Here is a 17,278-nt window from a genome sequence, read left to right as displayed (position 1 = left end):
TACACCTGGTCCCCCAATTGCATGCAATCCTCGTAGATTAGCACCTGACAAATTAAAAATAGCACGACAGGAATTCCAGCTGATGCTGAGCAACGGCACTGCGCGCCCTACCGAGAGTTCATGGTCTTCACCCCTACATCTCGCACCCAAAAAAGAAAATGGGTGGCGCCCCTGTGGCGATTATCGATTACTCAATGCACGCACCGTTCCTGATCGATACCCAATCAGGCACATTCACGATTTTGCTCACAATATCTCTGGTTGTAAAATATTTTCCTCCATAGATTTAATGAAGGCGTACAACCAGATACCAGTGAACGAGGAGGACATCAAGAAGACAGCAATAAGTACACCTTTTGGTTTGTTCGAGTTCCCCTACATGACTTTTGGTCTCAGAAACGCAGGGCAAACCTTCCAAAGGTTTGTTGACGAGATCACCAGGGGCCTCGACTTTTGTTATTGTTATCTCGATGATTTCCTCGTATTTTCCAGAGATGAGGCTGAACACGAGCGGCATCTTCACGAACTCTTTCAGCGTATGAAAGAATATGGCATCGTCGTTAACACCTCAAAGTGCGTTTTTGGCGTTAATGAGGTGACATTTTTAGGATACCATATTTCGGCAACAGGTACCATTCCGCTCGAATCCAAGGTACAGGCGATTAAAGATTTCCCCACACCACAAACAGCCAGGCAGCTGAGGCGTTTCCTGGGGATGCTCAATTTTTATAGGCGCTTCATACCACACGCCGCTGAAATTCAAGCACCTTTAAATGCCTTGCTTACAGGGACAATTAAAGCTTCCCACCCTGTCAACCTTTCTCCAGATGCATTATTAGCTTTTGATCAATGCAAAGAAAGCTTGTGCAGTGCTGCACTACTTGCGCATCCAGATTGTCAGTCAAAGTTAGCATTAGTAACTGATGCATCTGACTTGGCAATGGGCGCAGTTTTGCAACAATTTTCTAATGGAGAATGGCAACCACTTGCATTCTTCTCGCGGAAGTTCACTCCGGCTCAGCAGAAGTACTCGCCATATGATCGGGAGCTTTTGGCCATATATGAAGGAATCAAGTACTTTCGCCATATGGTTGGTTTTTTTTTCGCTTCTGGCAACCCCGGTGCTAACAGCTGATTCTGACTGAGAATTTTAATTTAATGTAATTTAATTCAATTTGAAGCCCATTTCCACAATAATTGCTAAATTTAATTAAGCAAATAGTGTTACTTACGTAATTATAATAGTTTTTATGTTTTAAATAGATTTTATTGTGAATTGTAAAGTGTTCTTTGTGTAAGTGACTGGTAGTGTGCCGGCATAATATTTAGGTATATTTTACTGTAAGTACGCGTTTTTATCATTGTTTTTAATTATTCGGTGCTATAGAAACCATATAACGTTGATTTAATTGTGGTTTACTTGCGTAAATTAGTAGTTAAAGCTTAGTTTTCGGTCGTGCATAAACTACCCGTTATTTGTCCTTATTAGTATTAATCCTTAACGTTACTCGAAAAATCCTTTATTCAAATGATGACTCGCAGAGCACTATCTCGTCAGGAGGAGTCCAAACTCCAACTGACTTTACAAGAATTAAAAAACACTAAGGATTTGTGTGCCCAATTACAGTGTGAAAGGCAAGATAATGAAATAGAACTTTTACAGTTATTAGACAATAACACTAGGCTTAAGAAAGAAATGACTGCTATACACATAGAATTAACAACAATTGTAAAGGAACGGGATACTCTCAAAGATTTAGTAGATAAGTTTGACCGGTGCAGCGATGAATATGAGCAGGCCCTTATTAGGATAACTACCTTGGAGCAAGAGCTGCAAGAGGCTCACACACTCATCAATAAGCTACAGGAGGATGCTCAGAATGCTACCGTGTTACATAATATTAGCTTGTATAATGAGTTAGTTGAGAGTGCCCCGCAGTTGGTTTCTCCTGTGTTGGACAGACATAGTCACTCAATTATTGATCTCACCAAGAATGACACATCATTATTCAATCTTAAAACAGGGTCAAGTCTGCCTCACTGCAGTAGAAACAAACTAAAAAAATACATAAAAATCAATAAGTTTATTGTCAAAACTAAAAAATTAATAAAACAACATAGTTATATGTCCAAGTGTGCAAAATTAAGTAAGGACAAATTGGAACTATATGATGATTTAGAAATGTGCACAAAAAAACTAGATAAGTGTAGGTTAAATTATGAAGCTGATACACAAGCACTACAAAGTGAAATTAATTATTTAAAAGACTCCCTTGAAATACTTAATAAAAAGTATGTCAATTCATTGAACGAAATACAAGAGTATTCCAAGGCGATGGACAATCTTATTACACTGTCCACAAATAACACTGAACGTTTTGATTCTTTAATCAACAATCACTCTTGTGATTGTGCCCGTTCATCACAGCAATCGCCTGCAAGTACTCCGGTGTGTGTCCCCTTGACCAACCCCTTGTGTGACAGCCTTCATAATAATAGTAGTAGTAGGTTCAGGACACAGCAGTCATTTCGTGCATCAATTCATGAACCTAGTTCATTAGTTAATGCACAAAACATAGTTTTATTTAGTGATGATATTGGAAGGAATATGGGTTCAATTTTGAATTCTTGTTTACCGGGACAGTCAGCTGTTAGTTTTTGTTATCCGTCAGCATCCTTTGAAGTTCTCATGCAGAGAAGTTTAAGTTATAAATTTAATAAGTGTGACAAACTTGTTATATTATCAAGTAATAGGGGAAATTTAAACAAAAAACAGTTAAATGAGTATTGTAAGTCATTATTAAACTTAGATATAAGTAAAATAATTTTTTTTACATTTCCTTATTGTAAAAATCAGCCAGAAGCGGAAAATAATTACAGATATAAGCTAAACTCTACTCTGCACACAATAAGTACATATAATGACAAATTTCATTTAATTGACACTAACAAAATAGTTAGTAAAACTTTATTTTTGACTCAAAGTAAATATTATTTTGGTCATAGGTTTAAGAGACAGATAGCTTCTGTGCTATCCTATTATTTTGACTTATCAGCCAAGAACTTGGCTACTACTTCAACTGTTTCTATTGAGCAGACTGACATTGCAATTTATTCTGACATTATGTCTAATAATTTACACTCTGTTGACATTTCTCAACATTTAAATTAATTTCTCAGACAACAGAGGTAGCAACCTCTAGCTCTAATTTATTATTAAATATCCCTTTGATCCAACTAGCTTTACAATTAAATTACAACAATAATAACGCACACTGCACATCATCACAATATCCATGCAAACATAATAATAAAAATGTTAAGTCTATTAGATTAGTTCATCAGAACATCTGTTGCTTGACGGGGGGCAAGCAGCTAGAGCTGGAATTATTCATGAACTCAGAGGAAATTAGTATTATGTGTATTACTGAACATTGGTTAAAGGTGAACCAGCTCATGTTTAATTTCAGAAACTACCGGGTAGGAAGCTCATTCTGCAGAATCAACACAATACACGGGGGGTCGCTTATTATATTAAACAAGAACCTTAAGTTCAAGGAACGGAAAGATATTGTGTCCCTTTCTGTAGAATGTTCTATCGAATTAGCGTGTGTTCAACTAGAGCAATTCATTGTTATATGTGTATACAGACCTCCCTCCGCCAATTTAAAATTATTTTTAGAAGTAATGGATGAGGCCTTAAGCAAACTTACCAAGTCGGGTAAGCCTTTGTTAGTGTGTGGGGACTTTAATGTTAATATTTTGGAAAGTTTAAGTCCCACCATTAATTTATTAATTTATTAAGTCTTTTTAAGTCACACAATTTACTTAATTTATTTATGGAGCCAACCAGAATAACTCCTACGACTAGTACTTGTATAGATAACATATTTACTGACATTATTCCATGCTACAAAAGCATTATTAATAAATTGGATTCTGACCACTCTGGTCAGCTAGTAGAATTCTCTAGTAAGAAAAAACAGGTGGCTAAGAGAAAAATTGCTTTTGTACCTGTCACAGCTAGTCGTTTGGAACGTATGAGAGTTAGTTTACTAACTAATTTACCAGTTTTAGATATAACTTTACCTCCCAATTCTTTGTACAATTCTTTTTTTTACTCTTTTATTAATAAATTTCATTCAATATTTACTCCCAAAGAGATTACAATTACCGATAGTCCTATCTTTGGAGACTGGGCCACAGCAGGTATTTATAAGAGTAGGGAGACACTGTATATGTTATATTATGAAAAACAGTTTAATAGTGGTGAAGAGTTTAAAGAGTACTTAAAATCTTACTCTAAAATTTTCAAAAGTGTTTGCAAAATTGCAAAATCTTTATTTATTAAAACAAAAATCAGAAATAGTAATAATAAAATTGAAGCCACTTGGAAGGTTGTTAATGCCGAGACTGGGAGAACTAGGGTGAAAGATTCTAATTTTAAACTTAGTATTGACGGTCACATTGTTGATTCCGATTTGGAAGTGGCCATTGCATTTGAAAAGTTTTTCTCTACTTTCCCAGTCAGTCTAACAAACGATTTAGGTTCTTCTACCACTATTGCAGAATCGTTAATTAAAGACAATGTTCCCGAATTTTATAATGGTTTCGTTTTCCGTCATGTAAATTATTCAGACATTAGTGTAGCTTTCAAATCAATTAGTATGAAAAAGACAGCCGACTTGTGGGGTGTCTCAGTTAATATCATAAATTCTTTAATTGATATTTTGATTCCTGATTTAGTTACAATCTTTAATAGATGTATTGATTGTGGAGTGTTTCCTGATTTGATGAAATATAGTAAAATAACTCCATTGTTTAAATCAGGTAGTACGCAAGACCCTACAAATTTCAGACCGATTTCAGTACTACCTTCGTTTAGTAAAATTTTTGAAAAGCTGATACTCAGTCAGCTTCTTACTTATTTTAATAAAAATAAATTACTGCACACAGGTCAATTTGGTTTCACTCGTGGAAGGTCAACATCTGATGCTGGGGTCAAATTATTAGAGAGTGTATTCGCGGCTTGGGAGGAGTCACGTGATGCCTTTGGGGTGTTTTGTGACTTGTCCAAAGCATTTGATTGTGTGCAGCATAAAACTCTTATCAGGAAGCTACACCACTATGGTATAAGAGGCATTGCTTTGGATCTTCTCACTTCTTATTTAAGTGATAGGATTCAAAAAGTAAATGTCAACGGGAAACTATCACACGGGTCACCTGTAGCATTGGGGGTGCCACAAGGCTCTATTCTGGGTCCGTTTTTGTTCCTTTTGTACATTAATGACTTACCTCACCTTATGAGAGATATCTGTGAAATAGTGTTGTTTGCAGATGATACATCCTTAGTTTTTAAGGTTAATAGACGGCAATTGGAAATTGACGATGTAAACAGTGCTCTTTCTAGGATATTACACTGGTTTAGTGCCAATAACTTGCTTTTAAATAGTAGTAAAACTAAATGTATCAGGTTCTTTACTAAGAATGTGCAACAAGCAGAAACCAGGGTTTTGATGAACAATGAGGAACTTAAAGTAGTTAATGAAACTGTTTTCTTAGGTATAACACTAGATGCTAAGTTACAGTGGGGTCCGCATATAGAAACTTTATCTGGTAGACTTAGTTCAGCAGCGTATGCTGTCCGTAAGATTTCGTCAATTGACCGATGTTGACACCGCGCGTTTAGTATACTTCAGCTATTTTCATAGCATTATGTCTTACGGCCTATTACTTTGGGGCAGTGCCGCTGACATAGATACCATTTTTGTGCTCCAAAAACGGGCTGTCCGAGCAGTCTATAAAATGGGTCCACGGGAGTCACTAAGGAATAAATTCAAAGACTTTAACATCCTCACACTACACTCCCAATATATTTACGACAACTTAGTATATGTGCATAAAAATATTAATAAATTTAATAAAAACAGTGACCTCCATAGACATAATTTAAGAAATAAAAATAAGCTTGCTGTGCCCTTCTCTAGGCTCCATAAAGTGTCTCACTCATTCGTAGGTCAAAGTATACACTTCTATAACAAACTTCCAAACGACATGGTTAATTTATCACTGAACAAATTTAAAAAAGTGGTAAAGCACAGGCTCTGCCAAAAAGCATATTACTCTGTTAAAGATTATGTTCGCGATAAAGATGTTTGGAAATGAGTTGCTCTATTTCTAAGTTAAAATTGTTAATTGTAATTTGTAACAAATGTTGGCATTTAAAAAGAGTGGCCATGAGTTTCTTTGCCTGTATCTTCTCATGAGCTCAACCATTTGAACGGGCTTTTTTCAAGTCAAAATTGCACATTTTTTGTTGGTTATTTTTAATTTGCATTTTTTTTTCTATTTTATGACATGTCCAAGTAAATGTTAAGCATTTTTATGGAATAAAGATATTTTGACTTTGACTTTGACTTTGGTTGAAGCGAGACATTTTGTGATATATACTGATCATAAGCCAATCAGTTTTGCTTTTCATGAGAGAAAAGCAAACTGTTCGCCTCGTCAGTATCGCTATCTCGATTACATTTCGCAGTTCACCACCGATATCAGACACATTTCCGGTAAGGACAACGTTGTCGCCGATACATTGTCACGTATCGATGAACTGCAAATGCCTATCGACCTCCACTTGCTCGCTTCTTCCCAAAGCTCAGATCCTGAGCTTAATCAACTTCTAGATGGTGATTCATCACTCCGCCTAGAAAAATTCCCACTCCCTAACAGTCCAACTATGCTCTATTGTGATGTAAGCACAAAGACACCCAGACCTTTCGTTACCAAAACATTACGAAAATCGCTCTTCGACAACTTACATAACCTAAGCCACCCTGGTGCCAATGCTACAACTAAGCTAGCGCAGCGCAGCGCTTTGTCTGGCCAGGTATTCGTAAGGATTGTCGAGAGTGGTCTCGAAAATGTCTAGCTTGTCAAAAAGCTAAGGTCCATCGTCACGTATTTTCACCCTTAGGCACGTTCGATTTACCTCGAGCGAGATTTGCTTTCATTCACGTAGACATAGTTGGACCCCTACCCCCATCACAAGGCTATCGCTATTGTCTTACAATAGTAGACCGTTTTACACGATGGCCTGAGGTGATACCAATGTCAGATATGACAGCTGAAACCGTTGGCAAGGCACTTATATCATGGATATCCAGATTTGGATGTCCATATGATATAGCGACTGATCGTGGTCGGCAGTTTGAATCCACGCTCTTCCAATATCTTGGAAGAATGATTGGATTCAAACATCGCCGTACAACCGCGTATCATCCAGCCTGTAACGGTTTAGTGGAGAGATTTCACCGCCAGCTGAAGGCATCTCTCATGTGTCATGCGGACAGCAATTGGTATGACACACTGCCTTTAGTTCTTTTGGGAATCAGGAGCTCATTCAAGGAAGAACTTCAAGCTTCTTCCGCTGAGCTTGTTTATGGAGAGCCGCTACGGCTTCCGGGAGAATTTTTCCACCCCACACCTCCACAAAGCACAGATCTTTCTGACTTTGCCACCCGAATACGACATTTCGCTTCCCAGTTGCGACCGTCACCAGCTGCACGACACAGCAAAAATAAGATTTTTATATTCAAGGATCTGAGTTCGTGCAGCCATGTTTTTCTCAGGGATGACTCAGTTAGAGGTGCATTACAACCTCCTTATTCTGGTCCTTTTGAAGTTTTGGAGAGAAATGAAAAAACATTTACAATCATGGTTAGGAGCAAACACGTGACTGTATCGATCGATCGCGTTAAACCTGCATACGTACTTGCAGATCCAAATCCTACTCCTCCCTACAGCCACAAGCTCAGTCCAACTCCCGATCCCTCTTCAAATCCTCAGCCTCCTGCTACTACAACTCGGGAAGAAAAAAAAACCCGCTCTGGACGCGTAGTTCGGTTTCCTGACTACTTTCGCCCGTAGGACGCTCTCTGGGGGGGAGTGATGTGGGCTACTCCCACTAATTCTAATTTATTTATTTAATATTTAATTATATATTTACATGTCCCATATTTATTTATTAATTTTAAATCACTTTATTATATTAATATTAATTATTTCTAAAACAAAATTATTTATTTATTTCCTATACAAAACACACAACTCTCATATTATTTAAAAACTTAATTTACTATAATGTAATTGCTACATTAGGCGAGCGGCGTCATTTTAGTCAACAGGTGATCGTTAGCGTTAGATCGTCGCTAGACGCAAATCACCAGCCAGTGAGTCGCAAACGTCCAACTAACGCGGATCCCTTGTCGCTCGCTATTTTATCGGCCATTTAATTAATTACGTCACTATTTTCAACGTTCTCATATTTTAGCTATTCACTCTTACTCCTTCTCTATTCTTTATATGTGTGGACTATTTATGTGTGGACTATTGTTGTAAATGCAATAAATATTTTGTGTAGTAAAAGACTATTTATTTTTACTAATCACCGCACCAACCACTAAACATGATAAATAAAATATTTCAATCAGGCAATATACCCAACTCATGGAAGTCCCAAATTGTTATCCCTATCCTCAAACCTGGAAAATGTCCTTCAGATTTTAATTCCTATAGACCCATTGCCCTGGCATCTACTATATCTAAGATTGTTGAACGGCTTTTGAAAAATCGACTGGAATGGATAGTGGAAAGTAGGAATATCTTAGCGCCCTCTCAGTTTGGCTTTAGAAAGGGGCTAAGTACTATTGATAGTCTCAGTATTCTTACTACAGATATTCGACGAGCCTTTGCCAAAGGAGAGTATTTGGTTGGTGTCTTTTTAGATGTCGCATCTGCATATGATAATGTTCTTCTTCCGGTGCTCAGACAGACACTTGACAGAAATTGCGTCAGCTGAGTATTCCGCCGAGGATGTCCCATTACATATGTAATCTGCTGACCGGGAGATCGGTATCTGTAAGACATCCGCTTCTTACTATACCTTCCAGACTTGTCTGGAAAGGTCTTCCTCAAGGTTCAGCTCTTAGTCCGCTGTTGTATAACATATACACACATGACCTTGAATTATCTGTTAATAATTTCTGTAACATCCTTCAGTATGCTGATGACATCGTCCTCTATTACAGCTCAAATTCTGTGGAGGACATAACTTTTCGTTTAAATACTGCCTTGCACTATCTTAACCAGTGGCTCTCTGAGCATGGCCTGGCATTGTCGGTAGCTAAATGTCAAGCGGTCGTGTTTACAAAAAAGAGAGTAATTCCAAATTTTAAAATTTTGTGTGATAATATTCCCATTCATCTAACAGAAAACGTCAAATTTTTAGGCATAATACTTGATAAACGATTGAACGGAGTTGCTCATGCTGAATATCTCAGCAGGAAATGTGAAAAGGGCATTAATGCTTTGAGAGCTGTGTCTGGTGTGTGGTGGGGCGCACACCCTTATACTCAAAAACTGCTGTACAATGCTATAATTCGCAGTCATATTGACTATGGATTATTTGTGTTAGACCCCTTTAATAAATTACCTACTGAAAAATTAAACCGAATACAATATAAATGTCTTCGGATTATCCTAGGTGCGATGAAGTCTACTCCTACCAATGCATTGCAGGTGGAGTGTGTAGATCTTCCACTTCCTATCCGCCGACAATTCCTTTCTGACCGATTTGTGAGTAAAATGTTGCAGCTGTCTTCCCATCCTTTACGGTCTAAGCTATCTAAGCTAGCTGATCTCATACCTCAAGGCAAACCTTTACCATACCTGCTTGATAGCTTCCTTAGACTTACCTCTCTCCCTAATCCTTTGACTTGTTTTCCTTCTAATCCACTATTCCTTACACCGTACAACGCCCTAGTTCATTCTCCTTGTATTGTCACAAATCTTGGCCTAACCAAGGGAGATCCTGGCACCAACACAAAATTTAAAGAAATAGTTCAATTCAATTGGTCGAATCACCTCCTCATCTTCACTGATGCATCGAAGCTCTCGAAGGAGAGCTGTGTTGGTGCAGCCTGTTGGATACCAAAATTCAAAATTCTTCTACAATTTAAATGCCCTCCCGAATCATCTGTGTTCACAGGCGAGGCTGTTGCTTTGTTAGAAGCAGTCCTGTTTACACATTCCCACAATTTTAAACAGACGGTTATTTTCACTGACTCACTAAGCTGCTTAATGGCCTTAAGGGAAGCCCATTTTATAGTAGATTGAGATCTTCAATTATTTTAAGGATTCGTAAAGAATTGTACTCTTGTCATCTAAAGGGTTTGGATGTTACGTTGGTGTGGATTCCAGGACATTCTAGAATCAGTGGGAATGAATCTGCAGACTCCTGCGCTAAATCAGCTATTCAGTGTGGCACATTAGACCGTTTCTCCAATTCCGCCCAATATCTGATGTCCCTTGCGGATATTCATCTGCATAAGTCCTGGAATAATTTCTGGAGTGAATCAAAATCCCATAAAGGTAAGTATTACGCCTTTATTCAACCTGATATTCCTAGCCGACCTTGGTTTTATTCTCAAAGGTTTATTGAACGGAGGATTATTACAACAATCTGTCGCTTACGTCTTGGACATGCTTCTACTCCTGTACATCTAGCTAAGATCAGGGTCAGGGACCACTCTCTGTGTGAATGTGGCCTGGACGACGGCTCCCCTTCCCACATCCTTTTCTCTTGTCCTAAGTTAACTCGTCCCTTATATGATGTCCTCCCTCATAAAGTCCCTCGTCCTTTAAATGTTCAGTGTTTGTTAATGTATAGCGGTTGAGATGTGATACCACTATTTAATATGATCTTATTTATTTTACACTAAATGAGTAAAATTAAAAATCCAAATTTTGTGGAGAAATTGTCCAAATTTATTTAACTCACAGATACGTGAAGAGAAAATAATCACAGAAGGAAATAAAGAAATTTAAATAAATACCAATAGAAAATACAAGCTAAACTAGCACGTAATAGCAAGAAGTTAAGGTTGAGAATTGAATGCAAGCTAAGAGAGCAATGGATACACAAGTGATTGTCGCAAGCGATTCTAGCCGACTCTTTAAACGTGGCGATGCTGGCTAGCAGCCTACGGCACGCATAACAAAAAACTCGGAACAGGTTTGAGTTGTTCCAATGCGCTGCGTGCGGATGATTCTAGTAAATGTAATAATATTAATTTTGAATAAGAAATGTTCCCTACAGTACTCCCCCCCAGAGACCTGGTTAAGGGCGATAGTAGTCTGGAAACTTGACTCTTCTTCCGCTTCTTGTCCGCTTCTCAAGTGTCTGCTCCGCGTCAGATTGAGAGACAGCCTTTGGTGCAGTTACTATCCTCTTTGATACAGGAACGGCCTCTCGCGTAACATATGCGGGCTTGATCCTGTCCACACTAACGTTATTAGGCTTACCACATATATCTATTTTGAAATACTTAGGAGTCCTCTTGAGAACCTTGTATGGGCCTGCATAAGGTGGTTCGAGCGGTTTGCGGACGTGGTCCTGCCGTAAAAAAACATGTGTTGCCTCTGCGAGGTCAGCTGGCATATAAAAAGGACCTGTCCTATGCCATGACGTGGGCTTCGGTGAGAGTCGTGCCATACCAGCACGAAGACGAGTGACCAGATTTGTGATATCTGCAGTCCTGTAGTCTTCTGAGGGTGCCAGAAATTGCCCTGGAAGTCGAAGGGGCTCCCCGTAGACCAGCTCAGCCGCTGAAGCCTGAATGTCATCCTTCCAGGCACTACGGATGCCCAGCAGCACTAACGGAAGTGCTTCTGTCCAGGTCGAAGAGGGATGACACATGATAGCTGCCTTCAGCTGCCGATGGAGTCTCTCGATCAAGCCGTTGGAAGCTGGATGATACGAAGTAGTCGTAAAGTGATGTGCACCAACCATGGCTGATAGTGCCTTGAAGAGATGCGACTCGAATTGCCGACCCCTGTCGGTTGTAATTCGAAGAGGGCAACCAAATCTTGCTATCCAACCAGAGAGAAGAGCGGCAGCACAGGAATCAGCTGTGATGTCCTTAAGTGGGAATGCCTCAGGCCATCGTGTGAAACGGTCGATGACAGTAAGGCAATATCTGAAATCAGACGAAACAGTTAAAGGTCCGACGATGTCGAGGTGGATGTGTTCAAACCTCGATGTAGGAGTTGGAATTGAGGATAAGGGAGCAAGGGTATGACGGTGAACTTTGCTCTTTTGACAAAGTATACACTCTCGTGTCCACTCTCTACAGTCCTTGCGAATCCCTGGCCATACAAATCTCTGTGTAACCAGCCGCACTGTAGCTGTCCTACCAGGATGGCTCAAGCTGTGTAAAGTTTCAAAAACTTGTCGGCGAAATTTCTCAGTAATGAACGGGCGCGGAGAAGACATTGATACGTCACAGTATAACTTCTGGTTACAGTCTGGCAAATCTACCTTAGCCAGTTTTAACGATGAGCCTTTTTGAAGCAGACCTAGCAGTTCAGGATCAGTATCTTGAGCAAGTGCTAGAGCCTGGTAATCAATAGATCGACTCACCTCTTCCAGTCGTGACAGAGTATCAGCCACTACGTTCAAACGTCCTGGTAAGTATTGAATAATAGTTGTGAACTGAGAAATATAATCAAAGTACCGATATTGGCGCGGTGAGCATTTCTCCCTGTTAATGTTGAATGCATATGTGAGAGGTTTATGATCCGTATGAATCACGAAGTTTCGAGCCTCAACCATGTGTCGAAAATATTTAATGGCTTCATAAATGGCTAACAGTTCTCTGTCGTAAGGACTATACTTCTTCTGCGCAGATGTTAATTTCTTAGAAAAGAAACCAAGAGGTTGCCATACGTTATTAACACGTTGTTGAAGAACTGCTCCAATTCCGACATCAGAAGCATCAGTGGCAATAGCTAGGTCTGCAGAAGGATCTGGGTGAGCCAGTAATGTGGCTTGAGATAAACAAGTCTTACATTTTTGAAAGGCTTCCATCATCTCCGGCGTCATAGTGATCGGCTTAGCTCCTTTCATCTTAGGTCCTAGAAGCGCAGCATCTAATGGTGCTTGGATATTTGCGGCGTCGGGAATAAAACGCCGATAAAAATTGAACATACCGAGGAAACGTCGTAATTCCTTAGCAGTTTTCGGCACATTGCACTCCTGTATGCTCTTTACGTTCGTCTCTAAAGGTTGAGTCCCAGAATCTGACACTAGGTAACCAAGAAATTTTACCTGTCGCTGCCCGAAGACACACTTGGATGTGTTTATCAAAACACCATACTCTTTGAGCCTGGTAAAGAGTAGTCTGATGTGGCGCTGATGTTGTTCTTCAGAACTGGAAAATACCAAAATGTCGTCTAAGTAACCAAAACAAAAGTCATCAAAATCACGTAGCACTTCGTCCATGAACCTCTGAAAGGTTTGTGCTGCATTGCGCAGTCCGTAGGTCATGTACGGGAACTCGAAAAGTCCAAAAGGAGTTGTAATGGCTGTTTTGTGGATATCATTGACGTGTACTGGTATTTGATTGTACGCCTTGACTAGATCGATAGTTGAAAATACTGTACAACCAGAGAGTTGGTAGGAAAAATCCTGGATATGGCGTATCGGATACCTGTCAGGTACTGTGCGAGCATTGAGTGCTCTGTAATCACCACATGGTCTCCATCCGTCGTCCTTCTTCTTAACTAAGTGCAGAGCGGACGACCACGAACTGTTAGAGGAGCGGGCAGTTCCCTGTGACAGCATATCGTCAAATTCTTTTTTGGCTGCTTTCAGTCTAACTGGGTCTAAACGACGAGGTCTACTGGTAACCGGTGGTCCGGGAATGGTTTTGATGTAATGCACGGTATTATGCTTAGGTAAGGAAGACGTACCTGATGGTCTCGTTACCTCTGGAAACTCATGAAGCAGCTGATGGTATTTTGATTCTCCCGAAATGGCTTTGACTGACGCAAGGTCATCGGAGATATTTTCTTTTATTGCTTGCACTGACAGAGTGGTATTTCCATCGACGAGTCGCTGACATCTGCAATCTACAAGAAGATTGTAAAATATCAAAAAATCTACGCCGATAATGGGCTTTGAAACATCAGCGATGGTAAATTTCCAGGTGAAAGTACGCTTTAGTCCTAGGTCTAAGTGTAACAATGTAGGACCGTAAGTATGAATGACTGTACCGTTCGCCGCCATAAGTTCATACTTTGTCTTGGTACAGGGCGCCTTGGTAGCCAACCGTGGAAAAACGCAGAGATCCGAGCCAGTATCAATGAGGAAAAGCATTTTTGAAATACGGTCGGTAATGAAAAGACGGCCTGTAGGTAAAGGGCAGACGTTGGCCGCTACTTCCGGCTGCCCAGAGAGTTTTCCGACTCTCCGTAATTACATGGCTGCACACATTTTTTAGCATTTGAACCAAATTTAAAATGGTACCAACACTTTTGCCGGGTAGTCGACTTCCTGCGATGTCTGGAATGGCTCCGGGAACGCTCTTTAAATTTTGATGAGACCGAGTTGTGACGTACCTGGGTCGAGAGTTCCGATACCTGCTTGGTCAGGAGTTGGATCTGCTTGGCCATTTCTTCCAACATGGAGGATGCAGGGGGTGTGGCCATCGCAGATGTGCTTGCGACCTGTGGTGATGAGGGTGCTATCTCATGCACCTTGTCTGCCAGCAGTGGTGATGAGGGTGCTATCTCATCACCTAGCTGCTCGTGCCTCAGCAACTGCATCACTTGCTTTTCTTGAGACGCAGACAATCTTTTGATCAGTTGCGTTTTAAGAGTGATGTATTTATCCGTCTCGGGAGGAGAAATGATAATATCCTTCACCTCGACAGCAAATTGATTATCTAACTGAGCGGCAACGTAATAAAATTTTGTAGTATCACTTGTTATATTAGATAAAGCAAACTGACCTTCAATTTGTGAAAACCAAAGGGCTGGTTCTTCCGGCCAGAATGGTGGAATACGCACGCCAATTCTGCACACGTTGGATGTAGTCGCGTCCTCCATCTTGTATCAGAGGTCACTTGCCAAGGTCGTCAAAATGGCCTCCTGCCGTTTTAAATCTTCTTGCCAGCAGTAAACGTAGGTATTTATTGTAGTGCTCACCAATTTAGGGGTCACCAATATAGCGGTTGAGATGTGATACCACTATTTAATATGATCTTATTTATTTTACACTAAATGAGTAAAATTAAAAATCCAAATTTTGTGGAGAAATTGTCCAAATTTATTTAACTCACAGATACGTGAAGAGAAAATAATCACAGAAGGAAATAAAGAAATTTAAATAAATACCAATAGAAAATACAAGCTAAACTAGCACGTAATAGCAAGAAGTTAAGGTTGAGAATTGAATGTAAGCTAAGAGAGCAATGGATACACAAGTGATTGTCGCAAGCGATTCTAGCCGACTCTTTAAACGTGGCGATGCTGGCTAGCAGCCTACGGCACGCATAACAAAAAACTCGGAACAGGTTTGAGTTGTTCCAATGCGCTGCGTGCGGATGATTCTAGTAAATGTAATAATATTAATTTTGAATAAGAAATGTTCCCTACAAATGTTTGTGTTTAGTCCTTTATGTAAATTTTTATGTAAATATATTAAACTTAACAAAATAAAACTTTAAATTAACACCCATGTAAAATATTATTTATTACTAATCTAATGTGTTGTGTATATATTGTAAATTTGTGTTTGTTTTGTTTTAGGTGAAGGCTGTACTAACACAGGATCTCTTTTTTTTACATGTATTCTATAATTGTGTATATTTATCTTTTTTATTACCGGTCAATTTCCTTCGTGTGTTTTCCATACAACGTGACATTGGCGAAATGAATTGTGCTCAACTGGCACGCTCGAAACGCCATATATCGAGAAATCAATCAACAATCATATATGTATTATTTATTATCGCCATATATCAAGAATTCAATTCAATTCAATTATTTATTATTTAATTACCATTAGCTTTATGAGGCTATTAAATGTAAATATCGTTCACCATTTTATTTGAATTTTGAACGTCCATTTCATTCGCTCAGAGTTTTGTTAGCTTATGCAGTGTTGCCAACCCCGAGAAACGAGAAAACAGTAGTTTACTAAAAAAAAAAACAGGAGAAAACGGTAGATTAAGTAAAAAAATGCAAATTTCATACTGTATTCGTATAATTAAAACAATCACATACTTTTTTTAGTTATCACACATTGGTATATAATCATATTTAACACAAAATAGAACTTAAAAGAGAAATCAAACGAAATAAAAGACTAATTATTTTGTTTGAAAAAATAACTTTTTCATTTTTTTTTCTGAATAATATTAGGCTTTTATAGAGTAATTAAAACTGTGGTTTCATTTAAAGTGGTGCTGACAATTCCATCCTGTATATATACAATTACAGGCAGCACAAAAAAAAATAGGTCTCTCTTTTAGTGCTTTTCCTTTTCCTGTCATCTTTTAACCACGAGTTTTTAAATTTCTGTTCATATTTTAATGCTTTTTTTGGGAGGACTTTTGTCAGTCCATGAATCACTGCTCATTTTATCAAAGATAATAAATATTCTTATTTAATATTAACAGCGGGATTATATATATTTTACTAATAGTCAATCTGAGCCACAACACAATACGCAATACTATTTAACGGTTTTAACCTGTAATTGAAGCTGTCATTTTTACACAGGGATTTCCCCGTGCATAAAAATATGACTGTTTAATCTGCCCTTGAATTCGAGGTAATGTCATCGAAGCACAGCAAAAGTTAATATTGCCATATAGTGTAAGACAATTGTCAGTGTGAGGGTATTTTACAGAAAATAAAATAATAATACCCACATAATAATTTATAAAAGAGGAAGGGAACGGCTATAAAAAGTGACGTTTTTGAAGGATTGAGTCAGTACGTCGTTATTCTGCCTGTCATAAGGTGTAAAATCGTGACAGTGTTCAAGTATTTAAAATCAGTGTCATTGTTGGAACTATGCGTTTTAAAACGTGTATAAGTGTAAAATGTTAAATAGAAACAGTGTTAGAAGTGTGTATATGTAAAAGAAGAACAATAAATTGTGGTTATTAAGTATTTTATTATACTTAGCACCTGACATTTTTACAAATGTCAGAAGTGGGATCCAACACCTAAAGATAACTGGTGTTGTTACTACGCCCAAAGCAGACCAACCGGCGCACGACGACCAACACGGTACGTCTGCGACGGTGATCGTAGACAGAATAGACTTGGAGATAATAAGCGGAAGCGATCACAGCAACCGTAATAACCGAGGTTGTAGTCAAAAGCATAGTTATGGTCGCCGTCCAAGTAGCAGAAGGTACAGTCGAAA

General features: G+C 38.9%; 2 protein-coding genes across 2 annotated transcripts; one reads left to right on the top strand and one right to left on the bottom strand.

Moving 5' to 3' along the window:
• The first annotated feature begins 7,107 nt into the window (after positions 1 to 7,107).
• LOC146526581 (uncharacterized) lies at positions 7,108 to 7,926 on the top strand. The gene has a single exon (XM_085206975.1). The coding sequence runs from the start codon at positions 7,108 to 7,110 to the stop codon at positions 7,924 to 7,926; it is 819 nt and encodes a 272-aa protein (XP_085063101.1).
• Positions 7,927 to 14,274: 6,348 nt separating this feature from the next.
• Positions 14,275 to 14,946, bottom strand: LOC146526580 (uncharacterized). The gene has a single exon (XM_085206973.1). The coding sequence runs from the start codon at positions 14,944 to 14,946 to the stop codon at positions 14,275 to 14,277; it is 672 nt and encodes a 223-aa protein (XP_085063099.1).
• Positions 14,947 to 17,278: the final 2,332 nt, after the last annotated feature.

Source organism: Heliconius melpomene, unplaced genomic scaffold (genome assembly GCF_056956725.1).
Source record: "Heliconius melpomene rosina isolate 202511_hmr_F unplaced genomic scaffold, ASM5695672v1 ptg000023l, whole genome shotgun sequence".
Classification (NCBI taxonomy): Eukaryota; Metazoa; Arthropoda; class Insecta; order Lepidoptera; family Nymphalidae; genus Heliconius; species Heliconius melpomene.
The sequence above is the reverse complement of the archived record's forward strand: the minus strand, read 5'-3'. Positions and strand labels throughout refer to the sequence as shown.